Source organism: Dama dama, chromosome 5, assembly GCF_033118175.1.
Source record: "Dama dama isolate Ldn47 chromosome 5, ASM3311817v1, whole genome shotgun sequence".
Lineage (NCBI taxonomy): Eukaryota > Metazoa > Chordata > Mammalia > Artiodactyla > Cervidae > Dama > Dama dama.
The window spans coordinates 109,575,160-109,599,863 of NC_083685.1; the positions used below are offsets into that span (position 1 = coordinate 109,575,160).

Below are 24,704 nucleotides of genomic sequence, written 5' to 3' on the forward strand. Positions count from 1 at the left end.
CATCCTTAAAGAAAGCCGAATGCCTTGAACAAGTTACATAACAGCTCTCAGTCTTGATTTCCCCATCTGTAAAATGGGGACAGTTATGTTACACTTCATAGGGCTGTTGTTAGCACGAAATAGGATAATGGGTGTATTGAGTTGAGCAAGGGGCTAGCAATAGAGTGCACCTTCAGTAAATGCCAGCTCTCCTTTTCCTTAAAGCACTTTGTAAACTGTAACATGCTTTACACTAATAATTTCTTGCACATACCCCCTGATACATACATATTCAGAATGCTCTGTCTACATGGGAACTGAGTTTTTGTTGAATTAATGGGTGAATGAATGGATGAGTGCATGAATTAATGCTTCCTTGGGGTTGAAAGATACCCCCCTGCCCTCTCCTTTGGACACTGAGGCCTGGGTTAAGCCTCACAGGCCCCCACAGCTCTGCTTTCTACTCCAGCGGAGCCCTTTGGAGGGCTTCCATCCCTCCCCTATCTCCTTTCAGGAATGACCTCACCCCCCTTCAGCTCCCCCCACCACCACCAGGAGAATGAGGCCTGAGGGGTTGGGGGGATGTACCTGGGGGTATGGAAAACTTCATTCCTCTCAGTCTGTTTGCTGCCCCTGTCTTTTCTTCCTTCAGAAAAATGGAACAAGTTTTTCTCACTCGACACATTTCAACTTTTTTTTTAGAAGATACAATAAAAAACAGGGGAAAATTGGAACAGAGGGAGGTGTGGGATGGGCCCGCCTTAGACATGAGCTTGAAGGAGGTATAAAACACACGTGTCCACATACACATGAACAAGCATGAACAGACAGGGACGCCGTGCACCTCTCTGTCCACCCAGAGAGGCAGAGATGCGGGGATAGAGAGACAGAAAGCGCCAGAAATGGAAGGAAGGAGATGGAAGAAGAAGGACACCCAGAGATGCCATCTGTTCCTCCCCCTGGCATTGGGGGAAGGGAGTTGGTGAGGGGCCTGGTCCCCTCTGGGTCTCTGAGAGGGAAAGGGGAAGGGTAGGCATCTCAGGCAAGCCTGGAAGATTCCCATTTCTGTTACCCACCCCCATCCAGGGAGCCGGGAGCTGAGGGTCTGAGGTTCCCATGGAGACATAGCCCCATCCCAGGGGAGGCCACTGTCTGGGCACCTAAAATGGCTGCCTCAGAGGGGTGGCGGCCATTTTGTGCAGGCGTAGGTCCCGGGTTGGCGGGGGTGGGGCCTTGGGGGTGTAGAAGGGAGCGAGCCTGAGGGGATAGGTCATTCCTGAGCAGTCTAGGGAATCTTGCTCAGAGAACTGGAGAATGTTGTATAAAGCTGCTCTCATTACGCCCCCTGCTACACCAAAAAAAAAAAAAAAAAACACACCACACATAAATCTGTAAACCTCCATTCCATTCAGACACCCAGAAGGACACCTAGCCAGACACTTGCCACCAACATCACCATGCTCCAAATAAGACTGGTGGGGGCAAGTGTGCTGGGGAAGGGGACTTGATTTCCCACCAAAGGGCCAAACCGTGGGGGAGCAAGTGCGTTGGAGTCCAGGCCTCCATGCCCCTCAGCCATTTAACTCCATCTCCCGGGTGCTCCCAGGCTGAGGTGGTCTGGCAGGTGAAGAGTGAGGGCAGGAGCAGGACAAGGAGGGGACGGTCTCCTCGTCTCCCCCCCGCCCCGCCCCGGCTCTGATTTGAGGTGAAGGGCAGGAATGTGGGGGTCCTCGGAGGCCCGTGCTCCTGGCACTGCGTGTGCTGTGGCGCTGGAGCGCGGGGAGGGGGCCGGCTGGCACTGCCCACACGGTGACTCTGCCATCGGCCGGAGGCGTGAAGGGCCCTCCTGAAGCCCCGGAGAGCCCGCCGCCCTCCCCCCGCCCCCTGTGCACCCCCAGTCTGACGGGACGTGGGGGGCGGGGACCTGCCGCGTCCTCCCGGCTCTAGGGGGGCACCTGCCCCCTCCCCCCGCCCGCCGCAGTGTGCTGGGGAGCGGCGGGCACGCCAGATGGTGTGGCTGAGAATGCGGCGACGTTGCCGGGAGGTGAGGGCTGGCACGGGCGATGTGCGGCTGCGTGCCTCGTGGTGCCACCGGGGAGGGCGGGGGCGGACCGGTGAGGTGTAGCCCCCCATGCTCCGTGCTGACCTGTCCTGACCGCCAGCTCACCGCCAGCGTTTGCACTGACCCTTTGCCTGCTGCCCTGGGCTCCCGCGCCAGGCCCAGGCCCCACCCAAAGATAGGTGGGCACGTGCCCACAGCACCAGGCCTGATCTGAAAGTCCTGAGTCGGACCCCTGATGCACATCTCCCTAATCTGGGACAGAGGGCCATGAGGAGACCCACCGACCCTCCTGCAAAGCCAGCCCCCCGCAGGATTGTTGCCTTGCTCTAAGAGTACAGTGACCTGTGCCCAATAACCTTTGCCCTCTGGCATCTGGGCCCTGTTTTGTTTTGAAAAGAGCTCCTTCCCTAATGGGCTGTAGTCTCTGAGTCTCTTTTTTCTTCAAATTCATTCTCATGCCTCACCAAGAGCAGTCCTGCTTGGACACCTCCTCCTGGGTGTCTTCCCTGATCTCCTCCTGGCAATTTCAGTACTTACCACCCACTGTTAGGACAAACCATTCACTCATGTCTCCCTGACTTGACTGTGGTGGCTACTTACCTTATATCTCAGTAGTCTGGGGCTTCACACAGGTTGTATAGAGTTGATGTTCAATAAATGCTCCTTGTATTAATGCCTAGCTGACTTAGAGGAGTTGGGGTACTGGAGCCTGTCTCCAGAGAATCTCCTAAAGCAGTAAGTTCTAAGGTCGCAGGTCAAGCCCAGAGCCCTCAGACTCCTCCTGCTGCCTTCGGCACAGATTTGTCTGGGGAGGAGGACTTGGGATGGGGTGGTGAGTCACAGGTTTTCCTTCGAGTGGCTCTCAGAGAGGGGGCTCTGTGCATGGAGGCTGAGTCTGGGGGTGCTGGGCCCCCATTCCCTGGGCACGAAGCTCAGACTCAGGGCACATGAGGTCCCTCACTGCCTCCCCCTCCTGGGGGGTTCCTGGCCAGCTGCAGACCCCCTTCTTGGGCTTCATATCTCTCAGCAGGCTCAGCGCCCCTCTCCTACCCCTTGTCCTACCCCACACCTTCATTGCATGGGGTAAATGCAACTTGCCACAGGGATGGGAGATGAGGTCCAGGGACATCGCTGAGTTGTCCCGCTCCCACTGCCATTTCTTCTTTGCTGATGCTGCTCCCCAAAGCCACCCCCAATACCTCAACCCTCTTTTGTGGGTCTGGCTCAGCCTCTCCTCCCTGGAAAGTTCTGACTTCCCACAGGCCCTTGCTGCTCTGGCTTCCTCAGAAGGACTGGGGGTGTTCATCGTGCCCGTTCCATAGAAAAGTCAAATCTGAATGTAGTATTACCCTCATCGGGCACCTTCAGTGGCTCCCCATCACCCCTAGGGTCAGGCCTTGCTCCTTAGGGACAACTGGATCTGGTTGCTGTGCAGTTCTCTCTGTATGTTTGTCCTTGCCTTGAAATCTGCCCCTCAGCCACTCTAAGCTCCTCCAGCTTTCACCAGACTCCTGCCTGTGATCTTGCTCAGGCTGTCCCCTCTGAATGGAGCACCCTCCACTTTCTTCATCTTTTAAGCCTAAGCACCACCTCCTCCAGGAAGCCTCTCTGGGTTAGATGCCCTCCTCTGACTCCCCTCATGCCTTCTGCACACCTCTAGGGAGGCACGGGCTTCCCTGGTGGCTCAGCGGTAAAGAATGTGCCTGTCAATGCAGGAGACACAGGTTCGATCCCTGGGTCAGGAAGATCCACTGGAGAAGGAAATGGCAACCCACTCCAGTATTCTTGCCTGGAGAATCCCATGGACAGAGGAGCCTGGTGGGCTACAGTCCTTGGGATGGTAAAGAGTCAGACACAACTTAGCAACTAAATGATGATGACAGGGAGGCACAGGCCATGACCTTTGCCGCACAGGTCTCTCTCACCTGGTAGGCAGTAACTAGGTAAGGGGTCTGACACCCACGATATCCTCAATAAGTGGCTCAAAGGCCTGTCCCCTCATTGTCCAGAAACTGAATGCTGGAGCCAGGGCAGGACACCGGCCCATGGGCAGCTCCCCTTACTTTCCCCTCAGTCTCCCCCCAACCCCAGCACTGACATAGAACATCAGCCTTCCCCTCGGTAAAATGGGCGTGATCATTACAATAAGATTCCTGTGGAGCATCAAATGAACAAACAGGTGTGGAAGCACTGCCTCCAGGTATGGCTGCTCTGGCCTCAAGCCCCCAATCAACTGTATTTAAAAAAAAAAACAAAAAACTTTGTTCCTGAAGTTCTGTTCATCACCACATCTTTGTTCTGCTTTTCTTGTCACTTTTCCAAGTGAGCAGTTGGGATGTCCTGCCCCTGCCCCTGCATGGGTCCGGCCCGCAGAGGAAGGCAGTCAGATGAAGAGGGAGCTCAAGGTAGTCCAAAGAGCACCGGACTTAGCAGGGTCTCAACCTTGATCAAATCATGTAACCCTGCTTCCGCATCTGTAAAATGGGAATAGTGCCACGTGTCCACCTGCTGTCTCTCTCAGCGCTGATAGGAGGACAAAAAGACAGTGCTCGGGGTGGTTAAGTCCTGATTGATGGCGGATGGTGGGCACCCACGGGGCAGTGCAGGGCAGTGGGAAAAGCACAGGACAGCGTGCGTCCCAGGCTCTCTTTCCTCCGGGCGGGCTCTGCTTTGAACTTGCCCGTGACTTGGGCATGTCCTGATGTCCTCCCCTGAAAATCAGAACTCGGGAGCTGGGCTGGGGACTCCTGGGAGCCTGGCACTGGAAAGTTCTCAGATGCCTGAGCCCAGCGTTGGAGCATGGTGGCACCTGAGGCTGGCAGTGGTGCTGGCGCTCACAGGAGGGCAGCGTCCACAAGCCGTGCGTGGAGGGTGCACGTAGACAGCAGAGCCAGCAGAGCAGGAGATCATAATTTAACCTCCTGGTTTAGCCCCTGGGAAACTGGAGCCCAGGACAGTGTGCATGAGACTTAGCTGCTACTTCCTTAGTTCAGTACCCTGAGGAGTCAGGGGGCATGGGGAAGGAAGGGAACAGTTGAGGGGTAGGAGCCTCGAGGCCCAGTGCCCCACCTTACAGATTAAAAAAATCCCACATCACAGAAAGGGGACGCAACCTGCCCGGTGTCACACGAGTGGTGACAGAGCTGGGACGAGAAATGAGGACCTGATTACCTCTTGCGGGTCCTCCTGTCCCTCGGGCTTTAGAGCTCTCTGTAATAACGAAATATTTTATAATCCATAATAACGAAATGACAGCGGTAGTGTTATCGGCGCCGGGCCCTGGCTTCACTCACACACAGTCTTATTTCATTCTCACCATGACCTCAGATGTGGGATGACTGTTAACTCCACTTAAAGACAAGACGCTGAAGCCCAGAGCGGTTGAGGTTAAGGCTGCTGAACCCAGCTCTGTCTGACTGAGTCCAGCCGCTTACCCACTTTTACAAAATATGGTGTTCCTTTCTCTGAAACCCAGGTCATCTCTACACTGTGGGAGCAGTGGGCTTTCCAGGTGGCACTAGTGGTAAAGAACCCGCCTGCCAATGCAGGAGACATGAGACGAGATCCCCTGGAGGAGGACACGGAGACCCACTCCAGGATCCTTGCCTGGAGAATCCCATGGACAGAGGAGCCTGGAGGGGTACAGTTCATAGGGTCGCCGCAAAGAGTCGGGCACGACTGAGGCAGCTTAGCACATGGGACCAGGAGACTCTGAAGGACAGAGGGAAAGGCGGGGGCCCTTGGAAGATACAGTGCCAAGGCTTTGCCTGTAGTCCAGGCCCCCACATAATGGGAGCCAGTGTCCCTGCCTGGATCTCTGCAGTTCAATTCATGGGTAGGTGGGGGTGAGGGTGGGGTCCCTCTGAACAGTGAAACGTGCAGTCACTTCAAACGTGGGGTTTATCCATCCAGTATCCCTCTTCCTTCAGCTCCTTTAGGAGGTGCTCTCCTCAGCTTTGCAGGTTTGGTGAGATGCTTCCTTCACCAGGAAGTCCTCCCTGATGCCCTCTGGGGAAATGTCCCTCTTTCCTCTGGCCCTTGGCTCCAGCTTGAGCACTTGGGATGGACAAACCAGCTGGAACCATCAAGGTTTACAGCTCGATCACTAGCCACCTGCCAGGTCATTCTGTTTTTCCCTCTGTAAAGTGGGAATAAGGAGCCCTGCCGCACAGAATCTTTGAGAGGACTGGAAGCGAAGTGGTGTCTTATGAGGAAGCTCCTGGCACTCCTCCTCCTTGTCCTTCTCACTCCAGCTTTCTCCCGGATCTCTCCTCATCACCCCCGCCGCGTGCCCAGCAGAGGACCTGGCGCGCCCTGCCGCCGGTTCCCGGCTCGAAGCCTGCCCTGCCGCCGCCGGGCTCCCTCGGCACGTGGCCCGAGCCCCGTGGGGCCGCGTCACCTCCTGGGAAGCCTCGGCACGCGCCCTCTCGCCCCGAGCCCGGCTCCGGCCGCCAGTCGTCTCCGGGAAAGGGGTCAGACGGGCAGCCGGGAGGTGGGGTGGGCGGAGGCGGGAGCGGGCGGCTGCGGGAAGAGGACGCTGCCCCTTTAAGGTGCCACCGCCGCGTGGCAGGGAAACAGCTTGTGCCAGCCCCATTCCGCCCGGCTCCGCTCGCAACAAGAAACACAATGCATAACAATCAGGCGCGCGCTTGGAGCCGTGCCACGCGGCGGGGGCGGGGCGGGGCCGCGGGCGGGCCGGGGGGCGCCCAGGTCTCGACCCTCGACCGGCGTCCGGTGGCCGCGGGCGGGCCGGGACCCTGCGCTGCCCCGCGCGGCCGCTCCGCGCCCCGAGAGGTGGCCCAGCGCCCCGGCGTCCCCCCGCCTCGCCCCACTCGCCTCCCTCTCCCTCCCCGCCTTCGCGCTCCCTACAAAGTTCATTCCCACTAACTCTTTTCCAGGCCACTTCCCCCTCACATCTGACAATCCGGGGGCCCCTCATTCTCCCAGTAATCACTCCACTGCACTAATTGCACATGCAAATATGCAAATGCGTATTAATTAATTACTATACTAATTAGTTCTGTGGTATTTGCGAGTAATAAATCATTGGATGGGAGCGAGGAAGCTGGAGACCTGGCCCATTTTCATTCTGCATAAAATTTTAATGGTCTCTCTGGCTGATCCGGGACGGCTTCGCGCGGAGAGGCTCTTAAAGGGCCAGTGGAGGCGGGAAGGGGCGCGGGGCACAGAGCGCGGGGCGACCCCGGCCCTGGGCGGGTTTGCAGGTGCAGCCCTACGCCCTGCAGAGGCGGTCTAGGGCACGGGCTTGGCTTTTCTCCTCCCATCCCGGGCGAAGGGTCCTCCTGGGTGCCTTCTAAGGCGAGAATCCGGGCGAGGAGGAAGAGGAGAAGGCCGAGCTTGGCTGCTTTAAGAAAGGAAAGAGGGCAAGGAGCTGTGAGAGGCCAATGCCAAGGCCTTTGAGGCTCCAGGAAAACAGAAATGAAGACTCCATCTCCAGGATGGCTGAGTAAGCTAAGGCACGGACAGGCCAAGCTAAGCTCTCACCCCAGCGGATCCCCAGGGGGAGAAAGCCTCCAGGATGTCTTGGGTGCCCTAATCCTGTCTCATCCTGTCTCTGATGGGGGCCACCAAGGCTGGGGGTACCTCCAACTTTTCCTTTCCACACGATCAAGCTGCTGCCCCACCCCCATGGGCACCAGCTGGCACCCTGGCAGAGCAGTCCTAGACTTGAGTGGGCCCCTGGGACCCTCCTTTTTTTCTGGGAGGTAGTCAGGACCTGGGCACAGGGAGGGGGCTGGCAGCTTCACAGGACCATTGACTCAGGGAGGCAGACGGTTGTGCCTCCTGACCGAGCCCAAGCCAGGGTCTAGGGGGAGGTCAGAGGTGGGGACATAGAGGAAGTGGAGGCTTTGGGCCTGTCCTGAGCCGGGATCTCCAATACCAGAGTCTCCAGTCCTGGTTCTACTCACCCTCCAACCTTCATCCCGCATGGGCAAGCCCCTGGTGGGGCAAGGCTTAACAGAATCAGTGCTCTAATGGGGCCCATAATAGTGAGAGCAGCTCACCATACTGTTAATTTGGGGGAACATTTATTTAGCCGGAGACCTGTTCTGAGAATTCTAGGTGGCTCACAACCCTCCAGTGATGTAGTGTTTATCAAAGGCCCTTTCATGGATGGAGAAACACAAACGCAGGCACGAGACAGCTAAGCAATCTGCCCAAGGTCACTCAGCTGCGAGGAGTGGAGTGGGATTTCAGTCCAGTCCTGACACCCGGGTTCTTTTTGCCACCCTTTGCCACTTCTCTCTCCACCATCATGTCCCCTATGGTAAGGATAAGAACTTCATGGGTGGAGTCTCATATAACCCAAGAGGGAGGGACTGGGATTCTCCCCAGTCTAGAGCTGGGGAACCCAAGGCTCAGAGAGGGTGACTAAGTTGCTCTGGGTGCACAGGGGGGATGTAGCCAGCCAGGCTCACACCGGGCTGTGAGCCGCAGAGGCCAGCATGTCTCCGGGGGTCGGGCAGGAAAGGGTCCTGACAGCTACTAGAACAAGAGGAGAAATGGAAGGGATTTCAGTTAGGCGGACTGTGGGACAACTTGCTTTTTGAGAGGTGGGGGCTCCAGGAGTAGGGTGGGGTGGAAGCTCTTCCTTCTTTCCCAAGAAGCAGACTGGGGAAAGGCCATGGCTACCTGAGTCAGGAGGAGGTGGGGACAGAGGAATGTGAAGGAACAGAAGGGCCCAGAATGAGAGAGCCCAGTCAGAACCACAGAACTCAGAAATCCTGGTTAATTTTTCTGAATTTTGTCCCCAGACTGCCTATCTGCTCCCACCCCTGGAAATCTCCTGAGCACCCCCACCCCAAGATTTGCTATTTGTGGGGAGATAGGAGATCCAGTCTCTGCTCTCATCTCAGCGGAGGGATGAGAAAGCTAACGCTGTTACATGACTGTAAGCACCTACTATGTGCCAGGAACTTTGTATGCCTCTAATTTTCACAACAGTTGTGTAATTATTATCCCTATTTTATAAATGGAGACACTGAGGAAGGAAAGAGAAGTTATTTGCCCAAGGTCACACAGCTAGTAGGTGGGAGACAGGGATTTGAACTCCCAATCTGATGTGCTTTACCACACAATTCCCCATTTCCAACTGAGCTCCTTGTATCTATAGGGGCATGGCCAGATTGACCCTTTTGCCTAGCAGAGTCAGTAGCAGAACACAGTAGCAGCAGGCATTTCACCTGGAACTTGCAGATAAAAAGAACATGTCTCCTGTCTGCCATTCACAAGACCCCCCCCCCCCCATCCCACCCCATGTGGATTTTCATGGTGCCTTTTATATGCTAGTGGAAATTGGGCAAGGTGTATATTCTAAAGGCCCAGATCCCTCCTCTCATTATCCTGGGGCTGAGTGTGTGTAGGCATCTCCCCAGAACAGGGAGCTCTTCCAGCATTCCTCACCCCCCATCCCCCCCCCACCACCCCTTGAGAGAACAACAGGGTCAGTGAGTCTGTTAGCATCTGTCAGGGAGACCACCCTGAATTGGGAACTGAGATTCCAGTGCACTCAGGGATGAGTCCAGGGTCCCTTCACCTTCCAGTTGCTCAGGGTACTTCTCTAGGGAATAGGGACACTGCATCTCCCCAGGAACTAAGAAACTTCTGACACTACCCTCTGGGACAGGCAGTTGTGGGTTGGGGGTTAGAGGGTGTTGGAATGGCCTTTGGGCTGCATAAAAATCCTCCTCCCCTCTCCACTCCACTGAAGCCCAGGGAAGCTGGGGTTTCATCAGGGTTTCCCCCACACATGCCCAGTTCTTAGGAGATTGGGGGCAAGTTAGCGAGTTGGGGGAAGGAGGCAGGAGGGGCAGGCTGGCGGCTCTGAGCTTCTCCATGCAGCCCTCGGGGCCGGGTGCCTGGGCAGGAGGGGGGGCAGAGCAGCTGCTGGCGATTTATTAAGCAGTCACGGAAAAATTGGTTTATAAATTAACAGCTGTTTTAACTTTAGGGCCTCTTCTTCAGGGAATGGAAGCAGCCGACTGGACCGGGATTGGAGTGTGTGTGAGGCTGGTGGAGGGGGTGGGAGGCGGCAGGCTCCGGCAGCTGGCGTTCTTTGGGGGCAGCCTCAGCTGGCACCTCGGGGGGCACCAGGCAGTGGCCAGAGCAGGGGGTCTCCAGGTGCCAGGGGCCGAGGCTGCCCCTGCTGTGGGCTGTCGGCTTGCTCATTCTTCTCATCAGCATCCCACCTGGGGGCGCCAGAGGGCACAGATAACGCTGTACTCATATCTGCCACCAGAGGGCAGCCTCCACACATTGATTTTTGCTTCCCACCCAGATCCGTCCAACCTGGGCTGAGAGAGAGAGAAACTGGGACCAATATAGAGCAAGGGAGAAGCCCAGTTCAGTGCATGCAAGAGTTGTTCTACTCGCCCATCCCGAATGTATTAAAGACAGCAGTAAGAGTGGGAATTCTGGAGTCAGATGGTCTGCCTTTGAACCCAGGCTGGGGGCAGAAGTTCTGAGCCTCATTTCCCTCATCTGTTAAATGGAGTGAATCTACTGAGGATTAAATGAGCTAATACATATAAAAGGTCTAGCCCAGTGTCCACTACAGAGTAACACTCTCTATATGCCAATTATATGACTTATGTATTTATCTATTGATTCATTCTTCAAGCCATTGCCTCTACAGCATTTAGTGCTACTGTATTCTGGGCACTATAGCAGGAAGGTGATGATGCAAAGATAGATAATGGGTAGGACATGTCTCAAAATAGTGTGCTAAGAGTTAAGACACACCCAGTAAGGGGGGAGGGGAGATTGACTTGGATAGGGCAAAAGGGAACATTTGAGGATGATGGTAGTGGTCATGTGTTGAATAACATTTTCAAAAACTCATAGAAATGTATATATATATATTTTTTTTCATTGAAAATGTTTTATTGGCCTTTTGGATAGAAACGGGAATTTATTTGCCAGGAAGGATGATCCCATCATACTTCTGCTGGAACCAGCTCATGGCCCCCTCTTTGCTGATTCTGTGTTTGGCCCCAATGCAGCCTGTCCTGCGCTTCTTGTCTGCGATGCTGAAACCTGGCCTACCCAGCACCACGTAGAAGTCCAGGCCGTAGATACCGATGCTCGGGTCATACTTGATCCCCAGGTCGATGTGTTCTTGGATCCCAAAGCCAAAGTTTCCAGTATCTGAGAAGTTATTTTTTCTCAACTCGTACTCTCGCACCTTTAGACCTTTCTCCAGGATTTCTTCTGCCTTGGCCCCACGGACAGTGCAGTGGACGGCAATCTTTTCATTTCTCCTGATGCCGAAGGATCTGACAGTGTATCTAGCTTTGGAGAACACTGGGGTCTGGCCCGTGAGCTGCTCCAGCACCTTGGCCGCCCGGGTCAGCCTGTCTCCGCTCTCCCCAATGCAGATGTTGAGGCAGAGCTTGCGGATGCGAAGTTCCCGCATGGGGTTCTCCTTCTCACCTTGATCCTGCGCCATGACGGGAAACAGGAAGAGAGAAATGTATATTTTAATTTACATTTTATTGATACATTTTATAGCATATAAACTGTAATTCAATAGAGTTTTTTTAAAAAGCACTCAATGTGAATTTATTGAATGGGCTAAGGTTTGGATGATGGATGAATGAATGAATGTGTGTCAGTGAATGCTCAGAGATTGCCACCTGTCCTGGTGTCACCAGTGTCCCGACTGCGAGTGCCCTTGCTCTCTCCTCTCGGTGTCCAGGGGTTTTCTCAGAGGCGGGTCTTGGAGTCCCCAACATCCTCTTCCCCCTCCCCATTTCCCCCCTCCTCACCACCAGCAGTGGCAGGGAAAGATGCCCCAGTGTGCCCTGCTAACGCTCCCTGGCTTCTCTCAGATTGCTTCCCAGGACTTCTGGGGACCTCCTTTCCAGCTGCCACGTGTCAACCCAGCCAGCTAAACTCAGCTCCGCGGTGCCAAGGTCAGGAGTGTGATGCCCAGCCACGGACCCGCAATGCCAGCAGCTGGGCAGCCCAAACCCTGGTCAACTCTGCCACCTGCTGGCCACTTCAGGAACTGCATCCCTAGCGCTCTTGGGAAAGTGTTAGTTGCTCTGTCTTGTCCGACTTTTTGCGACCCCATCGGCCTTACGGGCCAGGCTCCTCTGTCCATGGGGATTCAAGAATACTGGAGTGGGTAGGCATTCCCTTCTCCAGGGGATCTTTCCGACCCAGGGATCGAACCCGAGTCTCCTGCATTGCAGGCAGACTCTCTACCATCCGAGCCAGCAGAGAAACCCTCTAGAGAAGCTGGAAACTTTACTGAATACTGACCAGGAGCCTTGCCTTGGGCTGGGGACTTTATTAATTTTATCTTTTTGAATCATCACAGGTACCATTGAGGTGGGTTTCGGGGCAGGAGGAAACAGGCATAGTGAGGCTAAAACATTTATTGTCTAAAATCACACAGTCCCCAGGTCTGTCCCACTCTGCAGTTTATGTTCTGTCCACGAGACTGTATCTTGCTTGGGAGAAGGGAGGGAATATTCACGATTGTCCACTCTCCCTGCCTCCCCAAAAGAGAGCAAAGGCTTCACGCTTCCAGAGAAGGTGAATGTAGAGCCTCCTGTATGCCGGGTGCTGTGGCAGGCAACAGGCAATGATGTGAGAGAACTGGTGTGCTCAAAATAGTGTGATCAGACCTGCTCTGTATGTTAACAGACACCCTATGGCAAACTTTTTTGGTTAGTCCAAGCAGAAAGACCCATTGCTCAATCAGAGTTAAGTCAAACAAGGTCTTGAATTTGTTCCTTGGACCCAACCGCCTGTGCTTCTAACTCAAGAATAATAACCAAGGAGTGGCACATTATTTTTACATCTCATTTGCATATGATTAATTCTAAGAGAGAAGGGAGGTCACCCTGGCCCCTTGCTTCTCAGCTACTCTGGGATATTCCTGACCCTGGCCACCTCTCCCAGCCCCAGCCGGACTCCCCCATCCTCGCCAGGCCCTCCCCACTCCTTGCCCCTGCCCACACTTCCCCCAGCCCCCAGAAGTCCCTGTCCCTCCCTCCTCTGTCACCCACGCAGCCCCCGCCACCTGGCCGCCCACCTGAAAAACTTTTCCCCAAGTTCTTGAGAAGTCGCGTAGGATCCAGGAGAGAAAAATCAAAGTAATAAAACCTCATTTAATTCCTAACGGAGGGCAGAGCTGTGAGCTGCAATTATCTTAATGTGGAGCTATTTTTACTCTCTCTCCATCTCTGTCTCCTGCCTCTCTCTGTCGTGAGGCTTCCTCTCTCTCCCTTTGTCTCCATCTCTCCCATGTGTTTTCTCGCTCTTTCTTGTCCACATTTCCTACCTCCCCCTCCTTTCTCTCTCACCTCTTGTCTCTGCCATCCTTCCTTCCTTCTCCTTCCTGTCTGTCCCTTGTGCCTGTACCCCTGTGAGCCAAGCTCCCCCATCCTGCTTGACCCCAGGGTTTAGCAGCCAGAGCTGTAGGTGCCTGGGTAAAGGCTGGAAGAAAGGGAAAAGACCCCCCCTCTCTAGGCCCAAAGACCCCGTCTTCCAGGTTACCCAGGAGAGGAGAGTCTCCCTTCCAGCTGTCCCAGCCTGGGTCTAGGGAGCTTTTCCTGATTCAGGGCCTCCCAGAACTCCAACCCTCTCGGCAGAACCTCTGTGAACAGGCCCTCCCTGGCCAAAGGAGCCTCATCAGCTATGGTCCCAAAGGCCCTCTCAGCTCCAATGGGCCCTGAGTTTCCCCTGGGAGTGATGTCTCCCTGTCCTTGTCCTCTCATTATCTGTCCAGCTGTCTTCTGTCCCCTTCACCCCACCCAGGACCTTCTTACCTCCCTAGCACTGGAAGCCACAGATCTCTCAGCCTCCTCTTGGCCCAGTGGCCACACAGGTTACTGCCTGGGCCGTGCCTTTCCCGTGCCCCTTCTGACCCTTGTGACCTCCTCATTTGCCTCCCAGGGCACTGCCAAATTGGTGTTTACCACCTCCCACCACAACCCATCTGACAGAGGGGTCTGGGCCAAGCCAGGGACTGCCAGAGAGGCCCACACCCCAGGGCCAGGGACCAGGCATCTGGCTGTTTCCCCACAAGCATAAAAGTCAACAAACACAGTGGGACTTGAGCCAGGCCTGAGGGTGGGGGAGCGGTGCCGCCCAGCGGCCAGGCCTTCCAGCGCCCATGGGCAAAGCTCTGCTCCCATTCCCTCTCCTCATCCCCAGAGTAGGCGCTGACTCTGGGGTGCTGCGCCGTGCCCCTGACCCCATTTTCACAAGACTCTGCTGGCCTTTTGCTTCCTTCTCACTCTGCCAAGGGCCCAGCGTGCTTGGCCTGGGAGTGGAAAAGTTGCTGGCTGGGGGAGGGGGGCTCCTGACTGTTCCAGGCCTGAGCGTGACCAGGAGAGAAGAGAGCCAAGGCACACACAGCCCCAGGAAGACACAAACACGTACAAGTCTACACACACACACCCTCTCAGAGCGGCACTCAGACCCTCGCCCCCGGGCCCGAAGAGGGAAACACCAGTTCCTGCCAAGGCACCCAGCACCAGATGATAAATAAACAGGGCCACTCCAAACCACAGGGCCATCTCCTCCCCTTTCCCCCCTTCAGAGACACATGCAAACACCTCTGCAGAGAAAGAGAGGCTCACACCTCCAAATGAGCACACACACACCTCTCCCCTTGCTCTATTCCTGCACCAAACTCACACGTGATGGCACGTGTAAACCCCAACTCCCCCAACTCTATCCCCCTGAGCTGGCTCTGTCTCCCCCACATCGTATCTGGGGAGAACAGGCAGGAGACACGTGAATCCGGGGTACCTCACAGCATGGACACATTCCCCCCGCCCCCACAAGAGCCCTCCCAGGATCACAACCTTACCCCCCTCCACTCTTCCTGCTGGACCTGTGCATATGCGCTCCCAACCCCCTGCGAGCTGGCACAGCCTGCCCATCACCTTGACAGCCTCTGACATCCTCCCCCCCGCGCACACACGGCCTTCCCACACCCTGCCACTCACACCTGCATCCCTGACACTCTCACACACTTACTCACGTAGACTCTCTCATCGCACGGACCCCCCACCCCACACACACACTCCCCAGCTTCAGGCGCCGCAGGGCCCCTGGCACTCACTTTCACACACTCCCCGCCATGATGACTGACATGTGTCCTCCCACGCACACCCCGCTCCTTCACTCTCACTCGCTTTCTAGGACACCCCCATTCACAGCGTGACACGCTGGTGCTATTCTCTCCACGACCTCACAGCCTCCCCGCGAAACTCCAAGCACCCAGGCCAGGAAGGGGTTAAAGTCAGAGTCCCAGGGCCCCGCGGCCCCTCTCCCCTCGGCTTCCCCCCATTATCCTCCCAGCTGGACTCCATCAATAATGCAGCTTCAAGTTCTGGGGAGTCGGCAGGGGGCCCCCAGGCCGCTCCCGCGGTCCTGGCTCACACTCCCCGCCCTCCTCCCGGCCCGGGAGAACACGCTCCTCGGCGCCCATTGGCCACGGTCTCCTGAGCCCTCCCACCAAGCGCCCGGGCGCCAGTCCCGGGCCGAGGGGACGGGCTGGGGACCCCAAGGCTGGGGCCGGAGGGCGAGACCCGGAGAGAAGGAGCGAAGCAGAGACAGAGGGAGACTCGCGGAGAGGGAGCAAGGGAGATCGAGGAAGGTTGGAGAGACACAGAGAGAGCGAGGGAAGGAGGGACAGAGACCAGACCCGCGAGCCCGAGGTGCGGGCGCCAGGGGACCGCGGCACCCAGGAGCCCCAGAGCCGCGAGCCGGCGGCCGCCCCCCACCCCCGCGCGCCCTCCCCTCGCCGGCGCGGTATTATTATCTGTGCGTGAACAGCCCTCCAGCTCCTCTCTGCCGCACTCAGCCCGCTGCCGCCGCGGCGCCCGAAGCAGCGCGGGGGAGCGGAGCCAGGATCGCAGCCCGAGACCCCACGACGCGCGCCCCGCCCGCCATGGACCCCAAGGACCGCAAGAAGATCCAGTTCTCCGTGCCCGCGCCCCCCAGCCAGCTCGACCCCCGCCAGGTGGAGATGGTAAGGGGGCTGCGCCCCACCCCTGGCAGCGCCCCCCTACCCTACCCCCCACCCCCCGACTCCTCTGCGCTCCGGGATCGGAACTGGCCTGGGGGACGCGGGCGCCCGGCCCGCCTCGGACGCAGCGGGGGCGCAGGGCAGCGCCTGAAGTTCGTCGGAGACTCCTGTAACTTTTTCCCTTTCCCGGGGCCTCGCACCTGATCCCGGGGCGGGAGAATCCCCGGCGGCCCCAGAGAGGGAGGACTGTCCTCTGGACCCTGCACAGTGTCCTCCTTCCCTGGGGTCCCTCGGGGACCACTGGTATGACAAACACGATCCACTGACCCATTACACAAAGCGGGCTTGCGCCTGCCTGCCCCACTCTCTGGCCATCTCTCTAGTCCCACCCTGCATACCTGGGCTGGGGTCACCCGAGCCTTGTCCTGACCTCTAGATAAAGCCACAACATGGGCGAGGCGGGGGCGGGTGGAGAGAGAAATGATGACCAGTCATCCCAGAAGCCGGAAGTCCTTACACAGACATCTGAGTCCTCTGGACAGCATTCCTGGGGACTGGGTACCAGAGGCCTCCAAAGGTGGGGATGAGATGTGGGGCCTGATGGCGAAAGAGACATGAGTTTTGTGCGGGCACCCCCCCCCCCCTCCACTTAGCCATTCACTTGTTGCTGTTTTTGAGAAGCAGCTAGCACCAGACAGAGCAGAGAGAGAGGGGGGCCAAGTCGTTTTGCTGAGAGACGGCGTTGGTGGGGCGGCGGGAGGGGGGACCGGTTTGGGCCCTGGCCCAAGCAGCTTTTGATCTGGAGGGCAGTGTTGGGAGATTGTCAGGGGGAGGTGGCAGTTTCAGCTTAATTCACCTGGTTCTCTTTGTGCATTTCCCTGGAGCTCAAAGAGGACCTAATTAACTGACAGTGGATCTGATTGCCAAGCTAGGGGGAAGGGTGGGGGAGTTACTGGGAGTACTGAGTGCCCCCCCCCCCCCCTTCAGCTTGGCTTATGTATCAAAGAGGGCGACTTTGGAGCTTTTATGAGGACCGGGTGAAGAGTTCCACAGCCTGAGTGATACTGCTAGAGGGGCCCAGACCCAGGCCCCAGGGAGTCCGGGGCTCAGGCGCATGCCTGAGCCTCAGGGTGAGGTTGGAGGTGCCTGCCATTGAGGCTCAGCCTCCCTCTGAAGCTGGGTCTGGTTTCTTTGGAGCCCTGAGCTGACCTTAGGTGGGCAGGGCCACGTGAGTGCCATCTTCCACAGCCAGCGTCGGGTCCTGAGGTCTGATGTCTTCATAAACGGGAGAGGGAGGGCCATGGCAGGGGAAGATACGGAGGGAGGTGGCAGTTCTGGAGTAGCCATGGAGAGAGACAGCCATTGGCTGGCAGCCAGAGGTGGGCTTTTCTTGCCCTTCTCTGCCTTGCCATGCTGTGTGGCTTTGAGCTCTTTGCTGAAACTCTCTGAGTCTTGGGTTTTCACCTTGGTAAAATGAGGGGGTTCGGTGAGCTCTGGAGTCCCTTTCAGCTCTGACAGTCTTTGATTCAAAGGTTCCCTGGAGACTCCAAAGCACAGTTTGTTCCCTGCTGCCTGGGTGGGGGGTGGGGAGTGGGCTGCAAGAGTCCTGCCCTCCCTTCTCCCCGTCTCTGTCTCCTTAGATCCGGCGCAGGAGACCAACCCCTGCCATGCTGTTCCGGCTCTCAGAGCACTCCTCACCAGGTGGGCCCCTTCCCTGCCCCCTAGTCCTGGCCCCACCCTAGCTGCGATGCCTTCTGGGGGCCCCTGCCAAAGTCCCTTGAGTAGGAGACTGAATGGAGGATGGGGGGTTAAGGTTCAGAAGCCCAACTCCACTGGGCTCATTTATTGACCAGGCACCTCCCAACCCCAGGAAGGAAAGGGCCCAGAGACTGACTGAACTTTGGGGGAAAGTACCAATAATTCGGATTCTTTCTCTCTTCTTTTTCCTGGCTCCCCAGAGGAGGAGGCCTCACCCCACCAGGTGAGTTTCCAGGGGCAGCTGGAAGGAGGGAGGCCAGGCCCTTTGTGATGGGGTGGACAGGATTACTTCCCAGCTAGCTCAGGGTGCCACCCAGGAGGACATTAGCATATCAATTGGCACCTTGGTGAGAATGCCTGGTGCCAGGAGGCAGATCCTCCTCTACCCTTGTCTTTGCTCTGCTCAGACTCAGGCTGGGTCTCCAGAATCCAGGGTCCCATCCTGAGCCAGGCCATGGCTACGGTGCCCCTCCCAAAACCACCAGGCGGCCTCAGCCTGGGTGTGGGGTGTGGGAGCAGCGCTCGGACCTAGAGCGAGCCGAGGCTGGACCAGTCAATGCAGTTGCCCTGGGCAGCTGGAGGGGGGCGGGGGGGGGGGGATGGAATGGAGGGAGGGTTACAGGAGCAGGGGTCTCTGTGAGTCCATTTAACCTGGCACTTCCCCGGCAGAGAGCCTCAGGAGAGGGGCACCACCTCAAGTCGAAGAGACCCAATCCCTGTGCCTACACACCCCCCTCGCTGAAAGGTACTCCCCCAACCCATGGTCTGCCTGTCCCCCTTGACCCCTGGAACTGGGCTGACACTGGGTGTGCAGGGCAGGGTAGGGGGGAGCGTTGAGCTTTTGTTGATGGGGAGGGATTGTCTTGTGCACCCACCCCAACCCCTACTTAGAGACCAATTCCTTCTTAATGTGGCCTTGGAAAAACAAGGCGCCCTGAGGCTGAAAAGGGTGGTGTGGGTCTGAAAATCAGGTTTCGGGCTTGAAAGAAAAGAGGTACATAACAAGTAGGCATCGACATAAAGAGACTCAGCTTTCTGCCGCCTCTGCAAGCATGCGCTGAACCACCTCCCCCGCCCGCCCCCCCAGGGCACCTTCTTAGGGTCGCACCCCTTGCTCTCCCCTCCCGTTCCCTGGCCTGTCACACAGGTCTGCACACCAATGCTTCTTCTGTTCCTGCTTTTCCTTTCAATCCCCAAAGGCAGGTCACTCCTATAGCACTCTCTTATGGAGTGCCTAGTGTATGCCAGGCCCCCCTGGTGGGGGTAGAATAAGGGTAAGATCTAGCCTCAGCCCTCCTGGGGCCCTTCACCTCAAAGCATCCAGGAGAGCTACAGAGGAGAGGGGACTTGAAGGATGGATAGGAATTCAACAGGTGAGCCAGGCACGGAGGGGTATTCCAGGAAGAGGGAGGAAGGTGTGTACGGAGGAGCAGGTGTGAAATCACAGGGGGTCTTCAGGGCTGCCTGGAGACTTGGCTTCCAGCGGGGGAGCTGAGGGAGAGACAAGTTGGTGGGCCAGGTTGGGGGTGTGGGGAGGGTCCTTTCCTCACTAAGCCTTAGGATGCCTTCCCACCCCAGCTCAGCTCCAGCTCTTCTGGCCTGGCCAGCCCCCTCCTCCCATGGAGGGAGAGAGGGAGGCCGGAAGGGGGCGCAGAAGGGTGTGCTGAGAGCTCGACTGGGTGGGTTTAGTGAGCTCCCAACCACCGGCCAAGGTCAACAGGTGCAGCTGTCAGCCTGCCTGCCTCAGTTGGGAGCAGAGAGAATTAGGAGAGGAGAGAAGATGCGGAGACAGCAAGTGGGCACTGGGTGTAGCTTTCAGAAGGCCTTCCGATCTGCGGGGATGTGGGGAAGGCCAGTTCTTGGAGCAGGCGTGAGGGAGGAGGTGCCGTCTTCTCAGGAGAGAACATGAGAAGTCTCTCTCCTCCACACCCTGGGCTGAGTAGTGGGCAAGTGGATGTGAGAGGGAAGAACCACCCTTCAACTCCTGATTGTGAGCAAGGGGCAGCGGGCGGGGGTGAATAGAACAGACCAGGGTGCTGCCCAGGCAGCCTGCCTTGGCCAGAATGTGCCCCCATCCCCACGGCTCCTTTGGGCTGCGACCTGGGAGGGGGCCAGGAGAGGGGCTCTGCTGGGGACCTTGGAGCTTCCAAAAGGGAGACTTGAGTAGGGGGGGAGTTCGGGGTCCCAGAGCTGGAGAGAGAGAGAGAGAGAAGGAGGCAATCGGGAGGCAGAGGGGGGAAGACCCCAGAGAGCCCTGAGAGGCACGAGGCAGGCGAGGCACGCGGGAGGCTCTCACGGGGCGCCGCACACACCTATTGTCGCTGTGGCTCACGAACTGAAGCACTGAACTCTCCTCCCCCGGCTGCTCGAGCTGCCACCTCCTCTCCTTCCTCCTTTCCCCAACCCTCAGAGGACCCTTCTGAACTTCCAGGGCACTGTGTGTTGTGGGTTTCGCCCTTTCTGGGCAAAGTAAAGCCCCTGGCAGTGTTGGGGGATTTGTCGGGGGAGAAGCCTAGAGTCCACGAGGAAGGGCGGACACCGAGTCTTGGCTTGAAGGGGGCTCTCCAAGGCCGAGCTCTTGCACTTGGCTCAAGGTGAAGCTTTGCTGAGTCCCCAAGGACAGGGAAGGGCGATTTATTGCGCTTTTATTGCCTGGGTAGTTTGCCCAGAGTTAGCAGGAGGCACTGGGTGGAGCTCGGGGCCAGACGGGGCAGCAGGCAAGCACAATACACCCTCTGTGCCTGTCCCTGAGTTGGCAGGAGCGCCGGGCCCTGCTCCCTGTACAGGTTTCCAGCCTGGATCTGCCCTCTCGGGCTTTCTGAGGGGAGGGGCCGCCTGCAGATTAGGAAGCAGCTGCAGCAACCCCAGCCCCTAGTCCATCAGCATCTGGTCTCTGGGCCTCTAGTTTAGTGACCCGAATGCTCTAAATCCCACCAGCTCCTGGCCCCCTGCTGCCTCTGCCCTGGCCACACTTCCCAGGGTCCCCTTCACCTCTGCCTTTCTCCCAGAGTCCTCCAGCCCTGGCCTTTATCTCTGAACCCCCTCGTCCTTTCCATCTTTTGGAAACTTCTCTCCAGCTGCCCACACTGTTCCCTTCCTAGGTCCTATCCCAGCAGGCCTTGGTGGTGTTGGGGGGGTGGGTGGTGTTTGCTGCTTTCTAGGTCACTGCAGAGGGAGCTGAAGCTTGGGGATGTGGGTCAAGATTGTGGGGGCCGTGTCTGAGCAGGCTGCATCCCCAGGCAAGGACGTCACTGGCTGCAGACTATTGTGTCCTCAGTCTCAGAACTGTTCCTGCCTCTTAGAGCCTGGGGCAGGGGTGTGTGGCGTAGCATCTATGATGGAGCGCTGCCAGGGAGTGGGGACCAAGCCCAGTATGGGGCAGCAGGCAGGATCCGGGTGAGCGGTGAGCAGGCTGGGCACTCCCCTAGAAACTGAAAGGGACAAATGCCTCAGGGCCCAGCCCACCAGTCCCGTGCCTTCTCCAGGGGCTGTAGCTGGTAGACAAGCTCCCCAGCCAGGAATGTTAAGCTGTTGCTGTGCCCGCCTTGTCTTGTCCAGCTTGGCACCCTACGGCGTGGGGAGATGCCTGGGGCTGGCCTCTGGGGCCCAGTATCTTTGGACAGCTTAAGAGCCAAACATGATCAAGAGTCTACCCCCTGCTGCTTCTGCCCTGGTCTGGCCCCCAGCAGGCTGACCAGCAGCCTGTAGTGTTTGAACGAGACCCCTGCGGGGGTCAGCTCTGCCCCAGGCCCCCAGGAAGGAGGCTGGGGTTGGGCCACGTGCCTCTCCTGCTCCCTGGGCTGCTTCTCGGGCCTGGCTGACCCGTGCCTTCCTGGCCCCCCGTGCCAGCCGTGCAACGCATTGCTGAGTCTCACCTGCAGTCCATCAGCAACCTGGGTGAGAACCAGGCCTCGGAGGAGGAGGATGAGCTGGGGGAGCTGCGGGAACTGGGTTACCCGAGAGAGGAAGAGGAGGAAGAAGAGGAGGAGGATGAAGAAGAGGAGGAGGACAGCCAGGTGGAAGTCCTGAAGGGCAGCAGGGGGTCTGGTAAGCGGAAGGGGCTGTGAAGCCTGAGTTTCACCGACCATGGGCTTGGGTGGGGTCCTCCTTGAGTGTCCTGGGACACCCCCTCCCAGTTTACAGTTTCTCCCACATGTAAAGGGCCTTCTTACTCTCTCACCCCACAGGATGCCTCGCACTCAGCTTTACCTGACACCTGGGCTGTTCCCATCCTTGATTCCGTCCTTCTCCCTATCAGGTTTTCCCTAGTAATTCCTCTCTTCCCTAAGAATTAAGGCAAGGCTACATGAGGTTTGGGGCTAGACCCAAGAAAGGACTTCCCATCCATGGCCACTGGGAGGTGTAAAGAGATGAGGGATAGAGGACTAAGAGTGTCCAGGGCCCCCATCGCCTGCATTTCTGGATACAGGATGTGGTCTCTGCTGGGAGACACAGGACTGGTTGATAAGTTCTCTCAGGAACCTGTGGTTCTCTCCTGCTTTTCTAATTTCCTAGGCTGGACGTAAGCACCCCACTCCAGGACTCTTGCCTGGAAAATTTCATGGATGGTCGCGAAAAGTCAGACATGACTGAGCGACTTCACTTTCACTTTTCACTTTCATGCACTGGAGAAGGAAATGGCAATCCACTCCAGTGCTCTTGCCTGGAGAATCCCAGGGACGGGGGAGCCTGGTGGGCTGCCGTCTATGGGGTCGCACAGAGTCGGACACGACTGAAGCGACTTAGCAGCAGCAGCAGCAGCAGGCTGGAGGTGAGAGGGTGCCCTCTAGTGTCTGGATGGAGAATCTAGGATTCAAGAACCAACCCGGTTGTCTGCACCTCCAACCCCAACTGCCTGGGAAGAGAGAGGCCAGAGAGGGGCCTAAGACCTACACAGAAGGCCTCAGAGCTAGAGACCCCAGATCCCAAAATCTACAGAGCCGGGTCCCAAGACCCAAAGAATTCCTAGGCAGGAAGATCTCAGCCCCTCCCAGGGCTATTTTTTCCATGCCTGGCCACTTCTAGCCCTCTGAATGCATATTCAATGTTTTGGTTCCATTATTTATGGGGATGAAAAATAACCAACCATCACTGCTTGCAGTGTCCACTCTTTTCACCCCGCCTCAAAATGGCATAGGCCTCTGCTCTGCATTGGTGCTGGGGGCATCAGATGTGGGAGCAAAAGCTTCAGCTGGAAGAGTTGAGTTGACTCCCACTGACACCCCCAGAACAGGTGCAGAGGAGGTGAGAGGAGACTGTTCTCTCAGGAAAGTGGCAGGGCAGTGGGTCAAATGGTAAGATGACCAAGGAACAAATATCAGTTGCCACCAAGCCTGGAGTGGCTCCTAGGTGCTGGCAGTGGGTGTTAACTATTATTTAAGGCAGTCTACAGAACTTCCCTCCTACCAGCCCCTTCAGAGAGGTAATAATGACTTATCTAAGACATGTGGTTAGTCACGGGAGGTACTTAGTCCAGTGCTCACTCCACTACACCATGACACCCTCAGAAAGCTTAGTCTCAGCCAGCGGCTGGACTTGGCTCATGTTCTGGGGCAGCTAGATGGATACTCAGAGCTCGTGTTTTTATCCCTTCTTTCCTGTCCTCAGCTGGGCAGAAGACAACTTATGGCCAAGGTCTGGAGGGTCTCTGGGAGCGCCCGCCTCCTCTGGATGGGCCCCAGAGAGACGGAAGCTCTGAGGACCAAGTGGAAGACCCAGCAGTGAATGGTGAGACTTGGGAGTCGGGGGCTAAGGAGGCAGGGCTGGGATCTTAGTGGGCATGGCCAGGCCCTAAGTCCCTCTGCTTGCTTTGCAGAACCCGGGGAGGAGCCACAGCGCCCTGCCCACCCTGAGCCTGGCACATAGGCACCCAGCCCTGCATCTCCTGGAAGGAAGTGGGGGGAGGCATTGATGTTCTCCAGAAACCCACTCTGTTCACACCCTATTTTGTACCCTGCCCCTCACTTGCTAGGGCTGCGGCTTCTGACTTTTAGAAGACTAAGGCTGGTCTGTGTTTGCTTGTCTGCCCACCTTTGGCTGATGCCCAGAGTCCCTGGGCACTTGCTGCCTTATGCCTATCCCTGCCAGTCATTCCCCCATACACCCAGCGGGAGGTGGGATGGGAGAGCTTGCATTGGGAAATCCAGTAAATGGGGGACAAAGATTCATCCTTCACAATTCTACTCCCTAGACCCTCTCCCCTGGGCGCAGGAAACCCACAGGGCAAGACCCTAAGATCTGGGGGAAAAGGATACTGAGAACTTCTAAGTGCCCACAGATCTTTCTCCATCCCTTGAGCAATTCCAAGTCATCACCCCTTCACTGCCTTCTACCAGGGCCCAAAATTCAGGCATCTTTTCCATGGCCTCAACTTTTGGTAAATCTTCCCCCTTATCACCTGCTCCCCAGCCTGGGTGCCTGGAAGATGGACTGGCAGAGACTGCTTTGTTGCATTTTATGTGTGCTTTGATGCCAGGAATGCCGCCTAGTATAAGTCCTTAGGGGGGCACATGGTGGGGGAGCCAAGCTCTCCTTGTCCTCCAACTGCTCTGTCCCCTTCCCCTCTTCCCTGACTCCTGGCCTGAACCTGTAATAAATCTTTGTAAGTAACTGTGCTGAGACTTCTCTTTCAGGGGAAAGGAGAGGGAGGAGGTAACAGTTTTCCCTATGTGGTAGTCATCCAAGAGTCAGGTCCTCGACCCTAGTGTCCAGTCCTCTAGCTTGGAGCCTTGACTGCAGACAAGCTCCAAACCCTCTTAGGAAAGACCTTAGGAGTTCTAGATCCCGCTAAGGATGGCTGAAAGGGGGTGGGGGAGAGGAGTCCTTCAAGAGTAATTGAACTCCTACAAAGGACCCGTCCCCACCCCCCACGCCTCCCCTCGGGAAGATCCT

General features: G+C 57.1%; 2 protein-coding genes across 4 annotated transcripts; one reads left to right on the forward strand and one right to left on the reverse strand.

The window, feature by feature from the left end:
• Positions 1-10,923: 10,923 nt before the first annotated feature.
• On the reverse strand, positions 10,924-11,542 carry LOC133056045 (large ribosomal subunit protein uL5-like). Its single transcript, XM_061141127.1, has one exon. The coding sequence runs from the start codon at positions 11,508-11,510 to the stop codon at positions 10,974-10,976; it is 537 nt and encodes a 178-aa protein (XP_060997110.1). The 5' UTR covers positions 11,511-11,542; the 3' UTR covers positions 10,924-10,973.
• A 4,084-nt stretch (positions 11,543-15,626) lies between these two features.
• PPP1R1B (protein phosphatase 1 regulatory inhibitor subunit 1B) lies at positions 15,627-24,423 on the forward strand. Of its 3 annotated transcripts, none has more exons than XM_061143905.1 (8): positions 15,627-15,744; positions 15,863-16,058; positions 17,696-17,756; positions 18,014-18,036; positions 18,483-18,558; positions 21,663-21,860; positions 23,421-23,540; positions 23,629-24,423. In XM_061143905.1, the coding sequence occupies exons 2-8, from the start codon at positions 15,978-15,980 to the stop codon at positions 23,676-23,678; spliced, it is 609 nt and encodes a 202-aa protein (XP_060999888.1). In that variant the 5' UTR covers positions 15,627-15,744; positions 15,863-15,977; the 3' UTR covers positions 23,679-24,423. The 3 variants fall into 3 exon arrangements, with proteins under 3 accessions (XP_060999888.1, XP_060999887.1, XP_060999889.1); XM_061143906.1 differs by lacking the exons at positions 15,627-15,744; positions 15,863-16,058 and adding exons at positions 16,573-16,632; positions 22,445-22,584; XM_061143904.1 differs by lacking the exons at positions 15,627-15,744; positions 15,863-16,058; positions 18,483-18,558 and adding exons at positions 16,137-16,632; positions 22,445-22,584.
• Positions 24,424-24,704: the final 281 nt, after the last annotated feature.